This window comes from Poecile atricapillus, chromosome 14 (genome assembly GCF_030490865.1).
Source record: "Poecile atricapillus isolate bPoeAtr1 chromosome 14, bPoeAtr1.hap1, whole genome shotgun sequence".
Classification (NCBI taxonomy): domain Eukaryota; kingdom Metazoa; phylum Chordata; class Aves; order Passeriformes; family Paridae; genus Poecile; species Poecile atricapillus.
This window is the reverse complement of record NC_081262.1, coordinates 14349899-14367442: the sequence shown is the minus strand read 5'-3', so window position 1 is coordinate 14367442 and position 17544 is coordinate 14349899. Positions and strand designations below refer to the sequence as shown.

The following is a 17544-nucleotide window of genomic DNA, read 5'->3' as shown; positions in this document are numbered from 1 at the left end:
TTCCCCTTCCCAGGTGACCACTTACCCTTCACTGTCTAGCACATCCTTAATGCTTGCCTTGGTGATAATGGCATCATCACACTTGAACCACTGGTCCTTGTGCTGCCGGATGAAGCTGGTATAGTGCCCGCTCTCCAAGGTTCCCTGGTGATTAACTACTGCAAACAAGGAATACCTGGGACAGAAAACACATCATGAATATGTGCATCAAAAGGGGGAAAACAACAGACATTTCACACAGGCAGAAGCTTTTGTTCATAAACACACATAGTAATGGAACTGATCCATCAGTAAAACACCAGCTTTAAAACTAGCTGGGAAGAGAGCGGACTTGCTCAGGGGAAAAAATAAACATTTTTCTTTGCCTGTCTTGCTATTTTTGCAACTCTCCAGTCTGCTGACCACTGTCAGCTTTACCAATATTGGCTATCAAATTTACTTCTAAAATAGATCAATATTGGTGCATTCCTGAACAGGACCACTGATTATCCAGTCTGACCTTCTACTTCCCTGATTTGATTTAGTGAACCAGAAAAAATGCATTTGAGGTATGGTGAAGGAGGTAATCTTAGATATTTCTAATGATAAACTGCTGAACTGATTAACTGTCCTTAATCTGCAAAGCCTGTACTTATTTTGAAATGTGAATATATTCAGCCTCAACTTCCAGCTCTCAGGTGCTGCTGTGCATTTGCCTGAAAACCTGCAGGCCCATCTCTGTTCCAAAAAAGATACTGATAAATCAAGTTGCTCTCATTTTCTTTTTCCTTTTATTTTTTTAAAAGTGCAAGACTGAAGTCTTTGGCTCTTTTGTTCTAAGGTAAGATTTTGTTTCCAGTCTCAAATACACTAGTGGCTCTTTTTCAAGCATTTTCCACTCTCTTTTAACTCTTTCATAAAATGCTGCTCTCACACTTTGTGACACAAGCACAGCTACACAATGGTAAAACAATCTCCCTAATCTCACTTGATATTGTCCTACTCAAATTCAAAATTCACAGAACTCTTTTGACACAGCAGTGCCACAACAAGGCACCTATTCACTGACTGCCTACAGAGCCACTGATTTAGAGCCACCCTCTCTAGGGGAGTCCTTGAATCCAACTAGGATGGACAGCACCCTTCAGCCACAGCTGGAGCCTTCTGACATTGCCCCAGCTGCTCCCTGGCACCCAGATCCCTCAGGAATCCAGATGTCTTTGCTCTCATTACCTAAATCTGATTAATTTTTAACAATTTCTCCAAGTTAAGGCATGTGCAAACCTCCAAAGTGATCGGCTGTGTTACCTTCAGACCTTTTCTAACACTAGTGAACACCCCACATCTAATGATTCAAGCTGTAGGCCCACACAACACCTGCACTAAGACCTGCATTGTTTGGTTTTACATCTTTGCGTGATTCCGGTTTCTTACTGAAACTTTTAGTAGCAAACCAAGTGCCTTGAATTTAAATACACAGCAGCAGCCATGGAACTTGTAACTTTATTTAACTGAAGAGGTAAGGTTTGTGTGACCACTTCTAGTCCCATAAAGCAATGGATATTAGTTTCAATTACACCCCCTTTACATTCTTGAGCAAATCCCACACCAGTCCATCATTTTTTCCAACTGGAATCAATACCTGACCAATAGACCATGGGATTGCTGGGATCATTTACTCCTGACTTTGAGTGTCAGTGTTCTATTAGCTTTCTTTGGTCCTCTGGAACTCCCTTTGCCATTGGAATAGGAAGAGGAATATTTCAAGGAAACACCCATCCCTTGTAAGAAATATGGTGACCACAGCATTTAATTTTGCCCACAGACCATTTGCTGGGGGCATCACCCTCAGCTCTGGAACAGCCGCCACAGCCCCACGGAAGGGCAGGAACTGCAGTGAGTGAAATTTTATTTTGCAACATTTCAGACTTACTGTGCTGTCAGATATGGTAATGCACTGCAGGATATAAAACAACACCATCTCCTTCTGGAAGGCAACTACCTTTCACAATAGGAGTCATGGAATGTACCACTTACTTATTATCATTGTTTAGACTATCCGTCGGCTGCTGGTACTGCCCGTTCATTCTGCTCTCTTTACTGCAACACACACACACACAAAAATCCAGTCACTTAAAGCAGTGGCTTCCCAAACCCAGGAAATTGCTCTGACATGACACACAGCCCGTGTGCTGAATCCAGGTCCTTATTCCAGCTGAGCAGCAAAGGGCTGATTAGGATGCTAAAGATGCTTTATTTGCTCTCACAGCAGTGCTACATCACAAACACCATTTCTCCTCCTGGTCAAGGCTTCAATGCTGCAAATACACATCTGTTTATGTCAAATGTTTTATCCAAAAAGCTTAAAACCAGGTTAAGAAAAGATTTGTATTTGAAACCCAGGAAATTATCTAATTACATCAATCCTTTATCTTGTGATGGGTCAGTCATCCTGGCTCTGACTTGTAAATTCATTTTGTGTTTTGACAGCAGCAATAGGATTATGCTGTTGATTTCCTAGCTGGTGAAATTCAGACTACTGAGTTACGCCTGCTGATTATCCCATCTCTATTCCATTATGCTTGATACTTTCATCAGCAGAGCCTGTTCTATCCAGGGAGAATTCGCCACAGAGGAACAAGGAAGTCTCAAAATCTCCAGAATATATTGGAATAAACTATATATTCTTAATATAACAGTATTTAACAGAGCTTCAGGGCTCTCCTTTATCTCTTGGTAGATGCTTCTACTTTTTTTCCTGGGAAATGAGGAGTGCAGGCAAAGCTTGAAATTTTAAGTAAAATCTCAGCATCAAAAAGAGTCTGTTAAGAGATACCATGGTTTGGGGCTTTCTGCACTGCTTCAGATGTAAATTAAGTCTGAATATCCTCTTGCATATTTGCATGAATACCTGACAAAGACTTTTTAATTAAACTGATTAAATTCCTTTCATAAAGGTGCATTTATATAAATGCCACGTCTTCCACAAACCTGCGAGGTGGAAGAAGTCTTGCTGTTTCTATTTTAATCTGGACTATGTTTTTGCTTCTTGCAGCATTCTCTAAACAGAAGTTGAAGGTACTAAACAAAAACCCCCAGATTCACGTATGTGCAGGAATAAAGAGGAAGGATTTTTATAACTTCAGGAATACTTGTTAAGGATTAAGTTGTCTCTGTTCTGGCCAACTGCACAGGATGGCAGGTGGGTGGGCACTGAGGGGATGGGACCAAAGCAGGGATCTGAAGGCAGGATGGATCTGGGTCTATAAATTTAACAGGCAACCAGAAACATAACACCCATTAATTAAAGAATCCCACCACAACGTTTAAATATAAATCCTTTTCAGGCACATGAAATGAAACAGTTTATCTAAAAATGGGTTTAGACAAGCTACACCTTCCACAGAGATGCTCATGGCAGAAGTACCACCACAGACACTGTTCTGTACCCTCAAGTATGCTCCTTGTTTTGTGCTGCACACGTATGAACTGGGAACCAGTTCTGCTCAGGTCTGTGGAGGGTTTTGGACTTGGAACCCACCTGGAAGCCATGAAAGGTGTCATGTCCAGCTCCAGTGGAAACGAGACATACGTAGTGATCTTCCGCCTCAGTTTGGCTGAGTGTTCAAACCGCTGCAGGCAAAGGCAAGAGGTTTTTTCTTTAGAGAAAAGTTAAATTTTACGTCTTTTATAAATGTCCTAAGCTTAGAAACAATAACATGAAAGCACATTAGCAGGACATTGCAGGGACAGCCCCAGATTTTTCCCACCAGCTCTCTGGGAATGTCCAAGTAAATAACAACATATTTCTCCCAGGAAAATAAACATTTGTGTTGATACACTATTAATTAGATTATTTACCTTGATATCTGTGCATACAAACTTATTCTCATCTGACATCAAAGAAAAAAATACATTAAACAGGGAGAGCACAGACAGCCTTTACCCAAAGCAGTGTTCATTGGCACTAGGGCTGTACAAACCCATGGCTGCTGCCTACCCTGGCTCACAGAACCGGTGATAACGGAGTTTTTCTTTGGATTCATATTCTGAATCCACCCATCCAATCATCTCAAGTGACAGGAGTCAAACCTACACAGGAATACCCATTCAAATTATGGCAAAAAATGGAATATGCTAACAAAAAAAGCCTTGTCCCTCAGCCAAAAGGGGCCTGCAATACCCACCATCCTCTCCTCGTCTCCTTCATTGAACATTAAATGGAAACAGGAACAAATACCAGAGATGAATGAGTTTCTATTTAAAGGCAGCTTCCCTCTCATTTCTCAGAAATTCTGCTCTATTTACACTTCAAGTTAATTATTTTCCAATTGTGATGCTGTAACAATTCCCTAGCAACAGATCCAGATGTGAAAAGCTGAGACTTCTGTAATTCTTATCTTTTGTGTTTCTCTCTTGCATTAACACACAAAATGAAATTTGCATTTTGCGAAGACAGGACAACACAATCACTTAGGAAAAGTAATTTATTTTCCAAAAAATCTGCAGCCATTTGGGATGACATGAATACTGAACTATGTATAGGAAAGGAGTGGAGCACATTCACCCTGACTTTGACTTGCCTCAAGAGGAGAACCATGAAGGTCTGTCTTGTCAACTATTCCATAGCAATAAAAACAAAAGCCCAAAATTGCCTCCAAAAGTCAAGCACTCCTGAAACCTCAACTCAGTGATGAAACAATATCCTTCAGGAAGATCAGAAACAACCAAATCAAAACAAAGGAACTGTGCTTCTACCCAGTCCAGTCAGGCTATAACATCTTTGGCATGTGACATTGCACATCCTCATGGTCAATGCTCAAGATGCAGCTGAAGAAGCTGGTGGGGATGAACACCTGCAGGCCTGTGAATTAGAGGGGGAAGTCTTTCCACCTGTAACACCTTCTTCTAGGATGTGGATCCATCTTGACAGAGGATGACCTTCACCTGCTGTGACAGCTGCTCACTTTACACTGCATTTCAGACAGAAATTGTATAGGACTAAACTATCCAAGGGCCCCAACTGTGACATTATCTGCCATAATTTCACGTGACATCTGCATTGGAAATATTTTAAATGTTTAAAACTTCATAAGATTCAATAATGTTTCTCCATTGATATCAGAACTTTTCCATGCTTTTCCTTCAATACAGTGGCAATCTTTCAGTGAAAGTGTAAAAACTGTACCATGTAGGATGAGGGAGTGTAACTTGAGATTGTTTTCTGTGCTGGTTCAGGTTTTGGACCAGCCTTCCATTCAAGCTGGTTAAGTTCCCCCAGACACATTGCAAAGCTACATCAGAAATAATGAAACACTATCTTAATAGAAAATCTAGCTGAGCAAGGCAAGATGTTTTTTATATTAATTTATATCATAAAAGTTTAGTCAGTGAAAGCCAGGAGACATGTCCAAGAATTCAATCCATCCTCTCAGAGAGGAAATCACATCCTCTGCTCTGCTGGCCCCCTGTGAACTTACTTTGAGATGAAAACAGGCCACAATGGGTAACTTCTTCATAGTGAGTTGTTTGGTAGATTCTTGGTAGCTATGGCAACCACTACATTTGATTTTGGCACTGCTTCCTAGATGTTCTGGCCTTGTAAACCTAAAAAAATATTGAAAAGCAAAGGAATGCACAAAACAATCAGATGGTTTTTGACATGTGCTGAAAATGCTTTTACTTGTGGGTCACTGGCACCATAAGAGACAAGAGTCAGTGGGTTCTAAGTAATTTTGGAAAAACCTACAATAAAACCATAATAAATGTAAAGTGCTATGGCTTAGATATCAAAATGTGACATGGATCATTTCTTTAACTTGCACTGAAGTGAATCAGTGGCTGAGAAATGAGCTCATTGCTCATCTCCTACAGCAGAGCAGCTCATTTTCATAAAGGAAGCAAAGAAAGATCTTTTGTTTTCAAACCCAAAAACATTGATATAGAAGACACTCTTCTGCAACACACTATTCTACCTTAGCCCTCCAGGGCTGGGATCAAAGCTCTGAGATGGAAGGGCCTGTAAACACAAAGTTCTTTTCAAAATACAGATACCCTTCTACAACCCTTTGTTGACAACTGGAAAAAATCTCCTTCAAAATTTTCAGACAGAACTGCTCAAAGGAGCCATGGGCAGAGACCAACAGGGAACAGGGAAGTGTTCACAGAAAATGGACTACCTCAATGTTCTTGCTACAAGCTAAAGCAAAATCCCTCTTTTCCAGAAACTCAGCACAGAAAGGCCAGGACTATGGACTTTCCTTTCTCAGTCCTTTCCTCCAAGTTTAGATTTTCAAAGGGCAAATCAACCATTCTCCCAGAGGCTGTCCTGTAACTAGGATTTTTGAGATTAAATATTTTGAAATACAATTAAAAATTTTTCATTAATGCACATGAAGAATGTGAGGGCAACATGTTGTCAGTTTGTCCCTCACCCTCATGCTGACTATGGCCAAAGCAGCCTCTAGCACTAAATGACATCACAGCTTCCTGATTAATTAACATGTTTTCCTTTACCTGGCTTATTTGTCATCATTCTCTAGTTTGTTTTTATTTTTTTTTTTTTTTTTGCTTTGTATTTGTTTTCCCTGAAGTCTCTAAAAAGGCTTATAAACTTACACTGATAGTTGTTTGGAATGCCCTTATCTTTCCATTTTTGTGTCACATTCCTGCTCAATCCCTCCTTCTTTAGGTCAGCTTCAGCTGCATGGCCACACTAACATGAAGTTATACACCTTTCTTCTGGCTAACTTTTGGATTAAAACATAGACCCATCCTCTTTATCAATTAGAGTTCAAATTCTTTCCAAAATCCATACTTTCTTCAAAGTATCTTTGAACCTAGATGTTTTTCCTTCCCTATTATCAACTTTAATTCTACTAATCTCTATGCTGAAGAAAATCACCAAAATGCAGTTGGTTTTGCCTCTTGATGTATTCCTGCATCAGCAATTTTTCATTTGTACTAATTCCCTCATTTCCTTAAAATTATTGATCTCAACGGTGTCAAGCAGATTAGAAATCAGATCTTAGAGATAGTGAATTTTTATTTCAGGAGGATTAGCTTTGCCCCAGGCTCCAGGTAACCTCTTCCTCAGGCAAATATCTGCATTTGCCACAAGAGAATGACTTTCAGATCTGCTGAAAGATCCAAGTGAACTGTACACAAAGCCATAACTTTCTCCCCAGGTACCTGTTTCCAAGATGCCTAAGTGTCAGCCTCAGAATTACCTTTTCTTTTTGAAAGCTCCATTCCTTTAATCCTTAATGGCATCCCTGCAACTAAGCTGGCAGTAGCTGATTCTCAGTTGTGCTTAGAGCAAAATCTGATTTCCTATTTGGTGTTAGAATTTAGATAAATATTAAATGCAATGTTAACTCTTTTCATGTGCCTCCTCAGCCACCAGAACCAAGAACATGAAGACAGACATTAGTGATTTTGATCATGTAAAACCCCATTACCTGGCAGTAGCCAATGGAAAATTTATTTTCTTCTTACATCATGCCTCAAAAGGCTTTGAGTGCTTATTGCTGCTCTGAGCCTTCTTACTTTCTCACACACAAACAACAAAAACGTGTAAAAATGCTGCTTGGGGACAGAGCTGTGACAAAGCATCACTTAGTGCCAGTTTTCAGAGAACAAGATGAAGCCAAATTGCCTTTCTCCAAGCCCAAGCTGTGTTTGTGGCAGGCCATACCTTCGCAAGCAGTCTGTGAGGGTGGTGGTGCCCGACACGTGGCTTTCCCCATTCACGACGCTGCCATCGCTGCCTGGACTCAGCGGCCAGAACGGGGTGGAAGAGCCTGGCAGATCCAAACTGATGTCCCAGAACGGGTCTATCGTCGTGGAAACGCCACTGTGGGAAAGAGAATGGTTCCATACACCTTTAAAGGAAGCCAAATGAAGAGTTTCTCTCTCGCTTTGGGGTGCACTGCAGGTACTTTATTTTAAGGACTTTGGGATCTCCATCACCCCTAGAGGGCACTCAGAGATGACAGAAAATAGAGCTGCTCCAGATATTTTCCCACAATTGATCGTTTCCCTGCATATTTAAAAGCTGTGTGTTTGGGGAAAATGTATGTGGATGTATTAAATGCAAAATAAAAGTATTTAGGATATTCTCCCACTCACTGGAGCCCTGAGACTCAAAGCAGAGCTCCTCTGAGACAGAGGCACCACTGACCAGTATAAACCAGTTAACATCTGTGACAATCCAACTAGTTTAGAAGTTGGTGTTGTCTGCTCAAGACATGGAAGATGGTGCTTGAGGCTACCTCAAAAAAGAGAAGGCCTTTTAAATACTTCTGCTGTCCACCAATGCAATAAATTCAGCTTTGCAGTTTCTCTCACCATGTCCTACAACCTTTGGGATTTGAGAGGCCAAAGAATAACTACACCAAGTAGTAGCTCAAGTTCTCCATCAGAGTTCTCTAAAGACAGCTGAAGACAAGCCAAGAGCCAGACTGTGGAAAAAGCTGCTCAAATTTTAACTGCTATTGACTCAAATATTTTTTTCCAGCATCCACATTTTCAAGAGAACTTTAGGGGTCTAAGCTCCTTGTTATGTTTATTTTTTGAGTTCTCTCTTCCCCTAAAACTAGTGTCTTTCACTCTGCAATCTCATTAAGCCTTCAATATTCTGCCTTTTCCCTCTGCTTCATTTGTGCAAAAGTTGTCAATTTTCAAAAGAAAACTCCTTTTGTCAAAGTTTCATCAATGTTAATATTGTGTCATAACAAATCAAGCTTTGCATTATCACATAAGGATTCTGTGGCTCTACCAGGCAAAGAACAAAATTTCCTATGTTTTCCTTACAGTAAATCTTTTGCAAATCCCTCCAGGAAACTGAGAATAAAAGCAGATTCAAACAAGCCCAGCCCATGTGCAGGACAGCAAGAATGCAAGGCAGAACAAAAAACAAGAACTCTGACTTCTGCACTACAGCAACACCAAACATCTCCAAAGAGAAGTCAACTTGTTCCAGTACAGGGTAGAACAATAAATACCTTTCCCCCTACTCTTGTAAAGGGTTTTTTTCTGGTACCTGAGATTACTTTAGGCATCAGCCTCTTTGAAACCTCTCCTGATGATACACAAGGTTCCTGACTGAAGGAAAATGTGATTCTATATCAGAATTTTCTTCAAATGTAGTTGCAATTATGCATTTTGAAATTCAAAGAGATCTTGGAAGCCTTTTCCTTATGATCTTGGAAAACAACCACCTTTTCCATACTGGTGAAAGATTTGTGTGCATAAGCCTGTAGTAATTCCCAGGCAGCTTCTTAGGTATGTCTTATATATGACACTTAACTGGTAATTGATTTCATTTAGATGACAGAATTATAGAGTCCCAGGACAGTTTGGTTGGAAGAGACCTTAAACATCATCTCATTCCAGCTCTTGCCATGGGCAGGGATTCCTTCCACTAGACCACGCTGATCAGAGCTTCATCCAGCCTGGCACTGAACACTCCCAGGGATGGGGCAGCCACAGCTTCTCTGGGAAATCCTTCTGGAGTTTTGCCAGTATTTATTGGTATTCAAGAGAGGAAAGGTTCAGTGCACTGCACTGGAGGGGGTGCAGATTCCAATCAGAGCCCAGGATCAGGAAAAGTGACTTACTGGCAGACTTGACAGGTAACATCCGACTGCAGTCCGCCTGTGAAGATTTGGTCTATGATGCAGTTACAGTGGTTGGGGTTGTTGGCCTTCTTCCCATTATCATCACCTGCAGGAATGCAAACACAGGCTCAGAAGTCAAAAATTCTCTGAAGAAGCAGTGGTTTTTCTTGGGACTGTGTCTCCAGTAACTCTAACTCAAATTTATACTGCAAGTTCACAAGGATAATACAGAACCCTGCAGAAGTTATGCATTGAAGAAAACAAGGAAACAAGATCAGAATTCCTTGAAAAATATAGAAGAAAACCAAGAGGTGACTAAATGTAGAGGTGAAGCTTTAAGCCATAGCAGCTCTTAGCCAAACCCTTGCTCAGGGTATCTCCCTGAGTGCAAAGAGGTTTGCTCTGCACTGCTTGGCATAAAGATCAGCTCCAAAGACAAAGGAGCTGCCAAGGCGGTTCATGAAAATCAATGTTTAAACTTCACAAAGGAAAGAAACTTCAGCAAATGCTACTTTTTACTTCTATTCCAGTCAACTTCTGCGAGTAGAGTGAGGGAAGAGGGTTTGTTAAGAACCATTCATCCCCAGCCCACTGCCTCCATCCCAGCCTTTCAGCATCAATGTGCACCTTCCATGCAGGTTTTCATCAGTGGGAAAATCAAAGATATATCTGAAATGAGGAGGTAATGCTGAGTCCTCCTCCAGCTTCTCCAGAGGCACAGTGAACACATTCCCGTCTTTTAGGCATCACACACTGTCACTGCAGGTCCCAGGAGTAAAGTGTCATTTTTAGGACTTCAGTGCTGACATTAGACCAATTCAACTTTCTCACAATAACCAGAGTATTAAATAACCAAAAACTTCTTCACACAGTTCTCAGCTTCAAAACTTTCTCCCTCCATTCCTCACAGGTGAGGCAGGAAATATACCCTTTTCCTTGGATTTTCAGACTGTCCACTGCTTATTTTCCTTGGGTAGGACAGATGCAGCTGGGCTTGCTCTGCCATCAGAGATGTACACACCAACTACTACACAGATAATTATTTTTTAAAATGCATCTCAAGATGTTTTCCCATCTCCATCAACAGCAACTGCTACAACAGCTTGGACAGGTTTCCCAGTGTCTTCAACTTCCTGGGAAGTATTTGATTTCTGAAACTGAAATGCTAAGATTGAAATACTGAAATACTCCTGAAATCTCAGCTATTTCTCAAAACCAATTATTTTCTACTCAAGAATGTTCAAAAAAACACCTGAAGAAATAAAAAGTTCCTAAAAGTAGGGCAATAGACCATTTTCATGTGTCTAAGGTGCTCTAGCTGGAGTTTTCTTGTAGTAGGAACAGATAGAGTTATATTTTTTTTTCCAGTGAAGCTTTAGAATTATGTTGAAAAGCATTATATAATAATCTGGCAAAGGTTCCACCGGATTCTAAGTGGGAAAAGCAGTCACAGGTGATGCCTACTAAGCTGCAGTGGGCCACTTGAGTTAATTAGATTCTAAATGCCTCAGGAAAGTTCTCCCTCAGCTGCCGGATTTAGGCTTTACAAACTTTTGTCTGAATTGCCAAGAAAAGCACATTGTTTCCTTAAAAAGACTCTTGAAGAAAATGCTCTAAAATTAGATTTCAAGTGTATGAGGTTCAAGCTGGGGGTTATCACAGCCGGTCTGAGGCGTTTCTTGATAGGAATTTCAGCTAAATCTTACTGAACGTAAGAGCTTTTAAAGGGCTCAATTATGCTAAGCTAATGAGGAGGGCATACAGGATAGAGACTGTGCAAGGCATCCTTCACCTACAGAAAAAGCTTCACTTATATCCACATTATATTCACAGGCATTAAAGAAAAAAAAAATTAAAATGGAATTAACTGGGTTTTAGTTAAAACTCCACTTTTCCTTTTTAAAGAATCCACATGCAACTACCACATCCATGTAATCTCCCCATTTCAAACGTTGTCTCTGCTTTGTTTTGAGGGGGCAGAAGGAAAAAAGCAGTGCTGAGAGCTTTTCCCTGGACCATAGGTACCATCCCAGCTGGACACCTTCAGCAGACAGTCATTTCCTCCCACAGAGAGAACTGAGCTCTCCCTTTTCAATTACACAAGTCAATTAGGATCAGTGATGAGAGGGTCTCAAATGAATATCCTGCAAGCTTGTTCCCAGCAAAACAGAAGGGTATTACCCACTCAACATTATTTCCCATGACATTTGGTTGGAGAGGAGGGAAAAAAGAGTAAGATTACCACCTACACACACTTGTCAATATGGAACAGATGCTGAGGGGAGGTATATTATGCAGCTGAGAACTAGAAGCTGCTAGATTGTTGTGCTTAAGTTAAGGTTCCCTTCAACATTTCTGTCTCCCAAATGAGGTTTTAATTTCAGACATTTTTTGGGGTTTAAATCCAGTCCAGGGAAATCAGCAGCTTTTAAGAATGGTGAGAACGAGACTAAAAGCAAACTTAAAAATACATGGATGTACACATTAATGTGGTTATGAGAATGGCTGAAAATTGAGTTTAGGAGTTTGGATTCAAATTAAATGCAACTCTCAAAAAACCCCCACAGGTTACTACTGTGTCTGTGCAATAACTAAGCACGTTAATCTGTGTTCAAATTAGGCATTTAATATACCACTAAAGGGAAATAATACACAGCAACAGTAAGAAGAGCTATAGACAATTTGTTAAGATTGCTTTCGGTTTTGATATAAAAATAAAAGTTTTGCCTCAACCTTCCATTCTGTATTTTAAATGAGAAAAGCAAAGTCAAGAATTGTCAGATTTTAAAAGGGGTGTTTATCAAAACAAGACATTAATGTTAATATTTCTGCTTTGCTTTGGTCCCTGGTGTTCTGAACAAGTGATTGTTATTTCTGACAAAGCAGTGTACACACAAATCTATATGGATCAGAGCAGATGACATGTTTCACAAGCATATGCTCTATCAATTCCTAAGAATATCATACAGAATTCAGAGCAGGGCAGTGTTTTCCTCCCAAATCTCAGCACACCATTATTTTTCTAGCTTCAGATTTGTTTTGCAGCACCCCTTGTTAAAGGTGAATGCAAAATGATTCAAGAAATCCAAATAAATGAGGAATAATCAGCTTTAAAGTACTACTCTTCCTTTTTCTTAGACTACTATAAAGTTTGGGATAAAAACACCATATTACTTCTATGTTTTTATCTTGCTTTTTGAACCTTTGTATACCAGTGCCCATCTCTGCCACTTGAGTGCTGTTGCTTTTGTACTAAGTACAGAAACCCCCACAGCCAGTGATGTCACTGGACAGAAAAATAATTTTTTACTTGGAGTCTTGATCCTTTAAAGAGAACAGTAATTCTGGTCTAAGTTTCCCATCTTCCCATCCTTGAAGATGTCTGAGACAAAGGTGAGAAACTAAAAAGTGTCTTTATGTTTGGAACCTCACTGGTGTGGAAGTTTGCAGAATTAGACCCCTGAATTTATCCCAGAGCACTGGGGATAAAGATGCATCTGCCATGTTGACTAAAAGCTGACTTAATGTTTTACAACTTGGACAGAAATACTGATTTTTTACACTATTTTTTTCACCAAAATACTACTTTCCAGTTAGATCATCAGCCTCCAGCTGTTGAAACGAAAATGATGCACAGGCAAGACACACTTGACCCCTTTTATTCAGAAATATTTTCTATTACTTCAGCAGCACCCTGTTGAGGGTTCAGAATATGCCCAGATGCCACAGCTCATCCCAACAGTGCCAGTGCATCTATCACCCCTCAGACAGGATTTTCATGGAGATCAGACAGGTCTTCCAAAATTCCACAGATGCCACTAAAACAAAGTATTGATTCAACCAGCATTTAAAACACCAACCAAATTAAAACAAAATTACCTGGGTCATCCTGCCCACATAATCATCTCAGGGCAGTTATAAGATCACAAAACTTATCTTTACATGGATATCAAAACCACGTATTTTTCTTAATTTAGGCAGTGACAGAACAACAACAAATATTCACAGCTTTGTCTTTACTTGCATTAAGACACTTCCTAGACAACTGAGTACGTGGAATGGAAAAGGGATAAATGACTAATGACAGCCAAACAAACATCACTGGATATTTATACATAAAGAACACTTTCATCTACTTTGGTGCCTAAAGCCTTGCTGATCATGAAGAATGTCCAAAAACTAGAGCAAAATTTCCCCCATGACTTTATTTTATTTCACTGTGTGCTAATTGCAAAACTTCATTACTATTGACTGGAAGCTTTAAAAGCTTTTTCCGTTGATTAAAATAAATATTTAATATTGGCAGGGGAGGTATTATTTGCTTATTGTAGCTGTAGGACATTCTCACTATTAGTAATAATATTTTTACATCTGCACACTTCACATGCAAGTGTATCTGTGTGGATACACAAGTGGGAAAACTTTCTCATTACACTGAAAACTAGTTCGTTCCAAATGTGGTTTTGCATGACTATACTTGAAATTCTGGTTTAGATTAACTTGTTTGGTTCCCACACAACTTCTCAACCTCTTCTTTTAAATTGCCTTGATGTGGTATAGATTATTTACTATGATTTAATAAAAGCCTCTCTATTTCTTCAGAAACAGAAATTTTGAAAACCTGGCTGCAGAGAGATTCTTCATTTAAAGTCAAACTGCATTTTTTTCTAAAGTCTTTTCAGATTCTTTATCAGTTTGAGAAGAGCTCAGGGACTTTTATTGTTGCAAGTTTTTCTCTTTACCATTCTGAGACACAAATACTGCTTCATTAATTAATGAGGACGTGTAGAAGAAATATGAGCACTGCATTTTATCAGAGATGATGAAAAAAGCTTCAAGATTTGTTAGATCAATGGTTCAGAAATTTAACAGGAACAAACAAGTGCTTCTGTTTGCAGGTGAATTTATTCAGTGTTAAGAAGTGTGAAGTCAATATTTGGGTAGATTTTGCTCCTTACTGGACTTCCACACCAGTTTAATTTGGATTATTGAAATCCAGTTAGTGGATGTCAAATGACAGATATTAGTAACTAAAAAGGAACTGCTCTGTGTACTCCTGTCCTTAGCAATACTTTTTTTGGAGAAAACTCTTTTGGAGGCACCAATTACAGATGTGAACAAGCCCACATGCTGCCATGCAGGGCTACCTCAGAGATAAGAGCGAGGCTCACAATGGTTCAGAGAAGCAGCAGCCGCCTTCCTTTTGATAGTCCTCTGATATACCAAAAAATTAAACCCGAAGTGCTTTTCCTGAGCAAAATTTGAGCAAAGTTGAGTTCTTAAATCTTCTTTTTGATAACCAAGGACTTTTTATTTGTTCTGTTAATATCAACCCTACTACTTTTCCCTTGGATGAATAGTAAAAATTTTGTTGCTGTGGTAAGTGAATCAAGCTAGAGCCAACATTGGCAGATTAGGAAATTTTCAGTTCAGCTTTAGTTCAGCTAACAAACAGAAAGCACATAATTTCATATGATATTAGAAAAACAAGACTTAGATACTTCATATCAAAAAGCATGGCACTGAATATTTTTATTGAATTGTACAATTACGTATTGTTCTATACAGACTAATAAAACAAGATACCATAGCCATCCATTGCTCTTTCTTATTCACATTTCTGTACAATTTGGTATCAGAAATACAGTAGAATCATATTTAAGTAGAATAATAGTATTAAGTCTTAAGACATAACCTCTCCCCTATGTTATTTTCATCAGTCCCATGATATACTGAGTAAGAGTTCTAACTACTTCAAGTATAAATAGAATTAAAATGGCAATTTAAAAGAAAAGACAGTGACTCACAACCAATAAGAGAACATCACGATAGTGACTGAAACCAATATAAAGGCTTGTCTCCTTCTAATTCTTGGTATTTTTTGACAATGGGAATGGTTTATTTTTTTATAAATATTTTAAGTCTACCGAACAATTTTAAAGGAATTTGCTAAGAGTGCTGTACTGGCACTAGACTTGGTTTAAGAAAGTATGGTTCTACCTCTTTTTGATGCAATAATCCTTGTTGATTGGAGCCACAGGACAAACCTTACCTTTGCAGTGTCTGTGTAGCACATCTAATGCAGCAATGAGGAACTCGTGTGCATCTTGTTGCTCGTACCCTGCTAAATGCCGTGCGTGAGTCCATACCAGGTGCAATAACCTATATGGAATGTGAGGAGATCGGTGCCCAGAGTAAAACTGCTCAAAGCAAAGAGAAGGACATGACTGTTAACAACTTACACAGCCTCAGAGCATTTCATTATTAAAAAGTTAAATGAGCGCAATTAGTCAAATCAATTTAAACCGTTTCATTCTGATGGCCTTAATAATAAAGGAGAGAGACAGCTTTTGTCACAGACTACTGGAGAAGTGATCTCAGAACTGAGTAGCTCAGTTTTCTCCTCTGAAATTCCACCAATTTGTGATGGATTAGCCTGAAACATGTGGGGGTGCAGGGAGTGGGGTAGACAGACACAAACATCACTCACAATTTGCTTACTGATACCACTGGCTTTTATTAAAATAGCCTGAGGAGGAAAGAAAGGAAAAAAATCCTACATTTGAAAATGATCAGCAATTTCATTCACAAATTATGTGAATGAAATGCCTCCCCCCACCCTTCCATATCAGAACAAACACTGAAGATGAGAATATTAGACGCTGAATGTCAGCCAGCCCTGACCCATGGCAACTCTGCACCCAAATGCTGTGCACAGTTCAATTTGATGGAAAAAATTTCCAAGCAGGGCAGCAGCCTCATGCCAGTACTGGGCCTTTCACTGTAAAAGGCTTCAAAAACAACTTTATTGAGCCAGCTGTTTTTGCAGAGCTGAAGGTCCCCATTCAGCAGCCATCCCCAAAGCCAGCTGCCCCTGGTGTCCCTGCCTGGGAATCTGGTGCTGGACCAGCTCTTGCATCTGCTCCTTCATCTGCTTCAGTCAAAATCTGATGAGCTGGCTCTGGAGTGACTAAAACTGCCCCAGGTGATTTTGCCAGAAGCACATTAGAGTGTGCACAGATGAATTATTCAGTCAGCACAGCCTGATGTGAAACACTGCTGCTGCTGCTGGGGGGGTGACACAGCTGGGGAGGGAAATCAGCACAGGGCAGGAGGACACTACCCAAAGAAACTTTTTAGAATTAAAATCCAGCCAGATCCCACTCAAAAAAACCCAAACAAACAAAAAAAACCCCAAACAACCAACCCACCCCAAAAAACCATGCCAAACAACCACCCATGCTAAGGGTCTGTGTTTCCCTGGGTTGAGGTTCAGCCCTTCCTTTATCCTGCACAGTGATACCACATCCAAAAGCAAAGCAGAAATGCTTGTGGTGTTCCTGCAGGAGTCAGAAAAAGCCCAGAAGAGTTTATTCACTTGACAAAGTAACATTTGTGAGTAATTTTGCCTTCCCTCACCTTTGGCAAAGGTATCTGCCAGTAAATGCTGCCTGCAACACCACAATTGTTTTCCCAAGATCCTATCAAATCCATGGCAGTTTCTTTTCAGTTACTCTTCCCAAACAGAAGACAGTCAGTGGCAAATACACAGAACAAAAACAAGATTTAAACCCCCAGCAGTATATAACTCTCATCCTTATTGGAAATGTGAGCTTCCTTCCCCAGCCCTGAGAATCTCCCTGAACAGTCTCTGAGCATTTTAAGGAAGTCCAACCACAGGCACTGTGCTACAAACCTGCTGAGAGAAAACACTGCATTTTAAGGAACAGGTTGGCAAAAGGCAGCACAGTCTTCATCTAGTCCTCATATTGGTAGGGCTTTCTACATGATTTTAGCGTATTTCCTCCCACAGAAATTTCTTCCTCACAAGCTCTGCTTTTCCCAAACAAGAAGCTGCACCTCTGCAGCCAAACACCACAAAATGCTCCTATAAATATAAAGATCAATAGTTAACTCTGATGCCAACAAGGATGACACTGAGGGA

At 39.9% G+C, this 17544-nt stretch overlaps 1 protein-coding gene across 1 annotated transcript in view; it reads right to left on the bottom strand.

The window, feature by feature from the left end:
• The window catches only part of USP22 (ubiquitin specific peptidase 22), a 92723-nt gene that overhangs the window by 2498 nt on the left and 72681 nt on the right, over positions 1–17544 (bottom strand). The window contains exons 7-13 of the mRNA XM_058849468.1: positions 15652–15799; positions 9600–9705; positions 7676–7834; positions 5460–5586; positions 3521–3612; positions 2017–2079; positions 26–175 (exon numbers count right to left, since the gene is read on the bottom strand). Of these exons, the coding sequence (XP_058705451.1) occupies positions 26–175; positions 2017–2079; positions 3521–3612; positions 5460–5586; positions 7676–7834; positions 9600–9705; positions 15652–15799 (845 nt within the window). The remainder of the gene's footprint in view (positions 1–25; positions 176–2016; positions 2080–3520; positions 3613–5459; positions 5587–7675; positions 7835–9599; positions 9706–15651; positions 15800–17544) is intronic.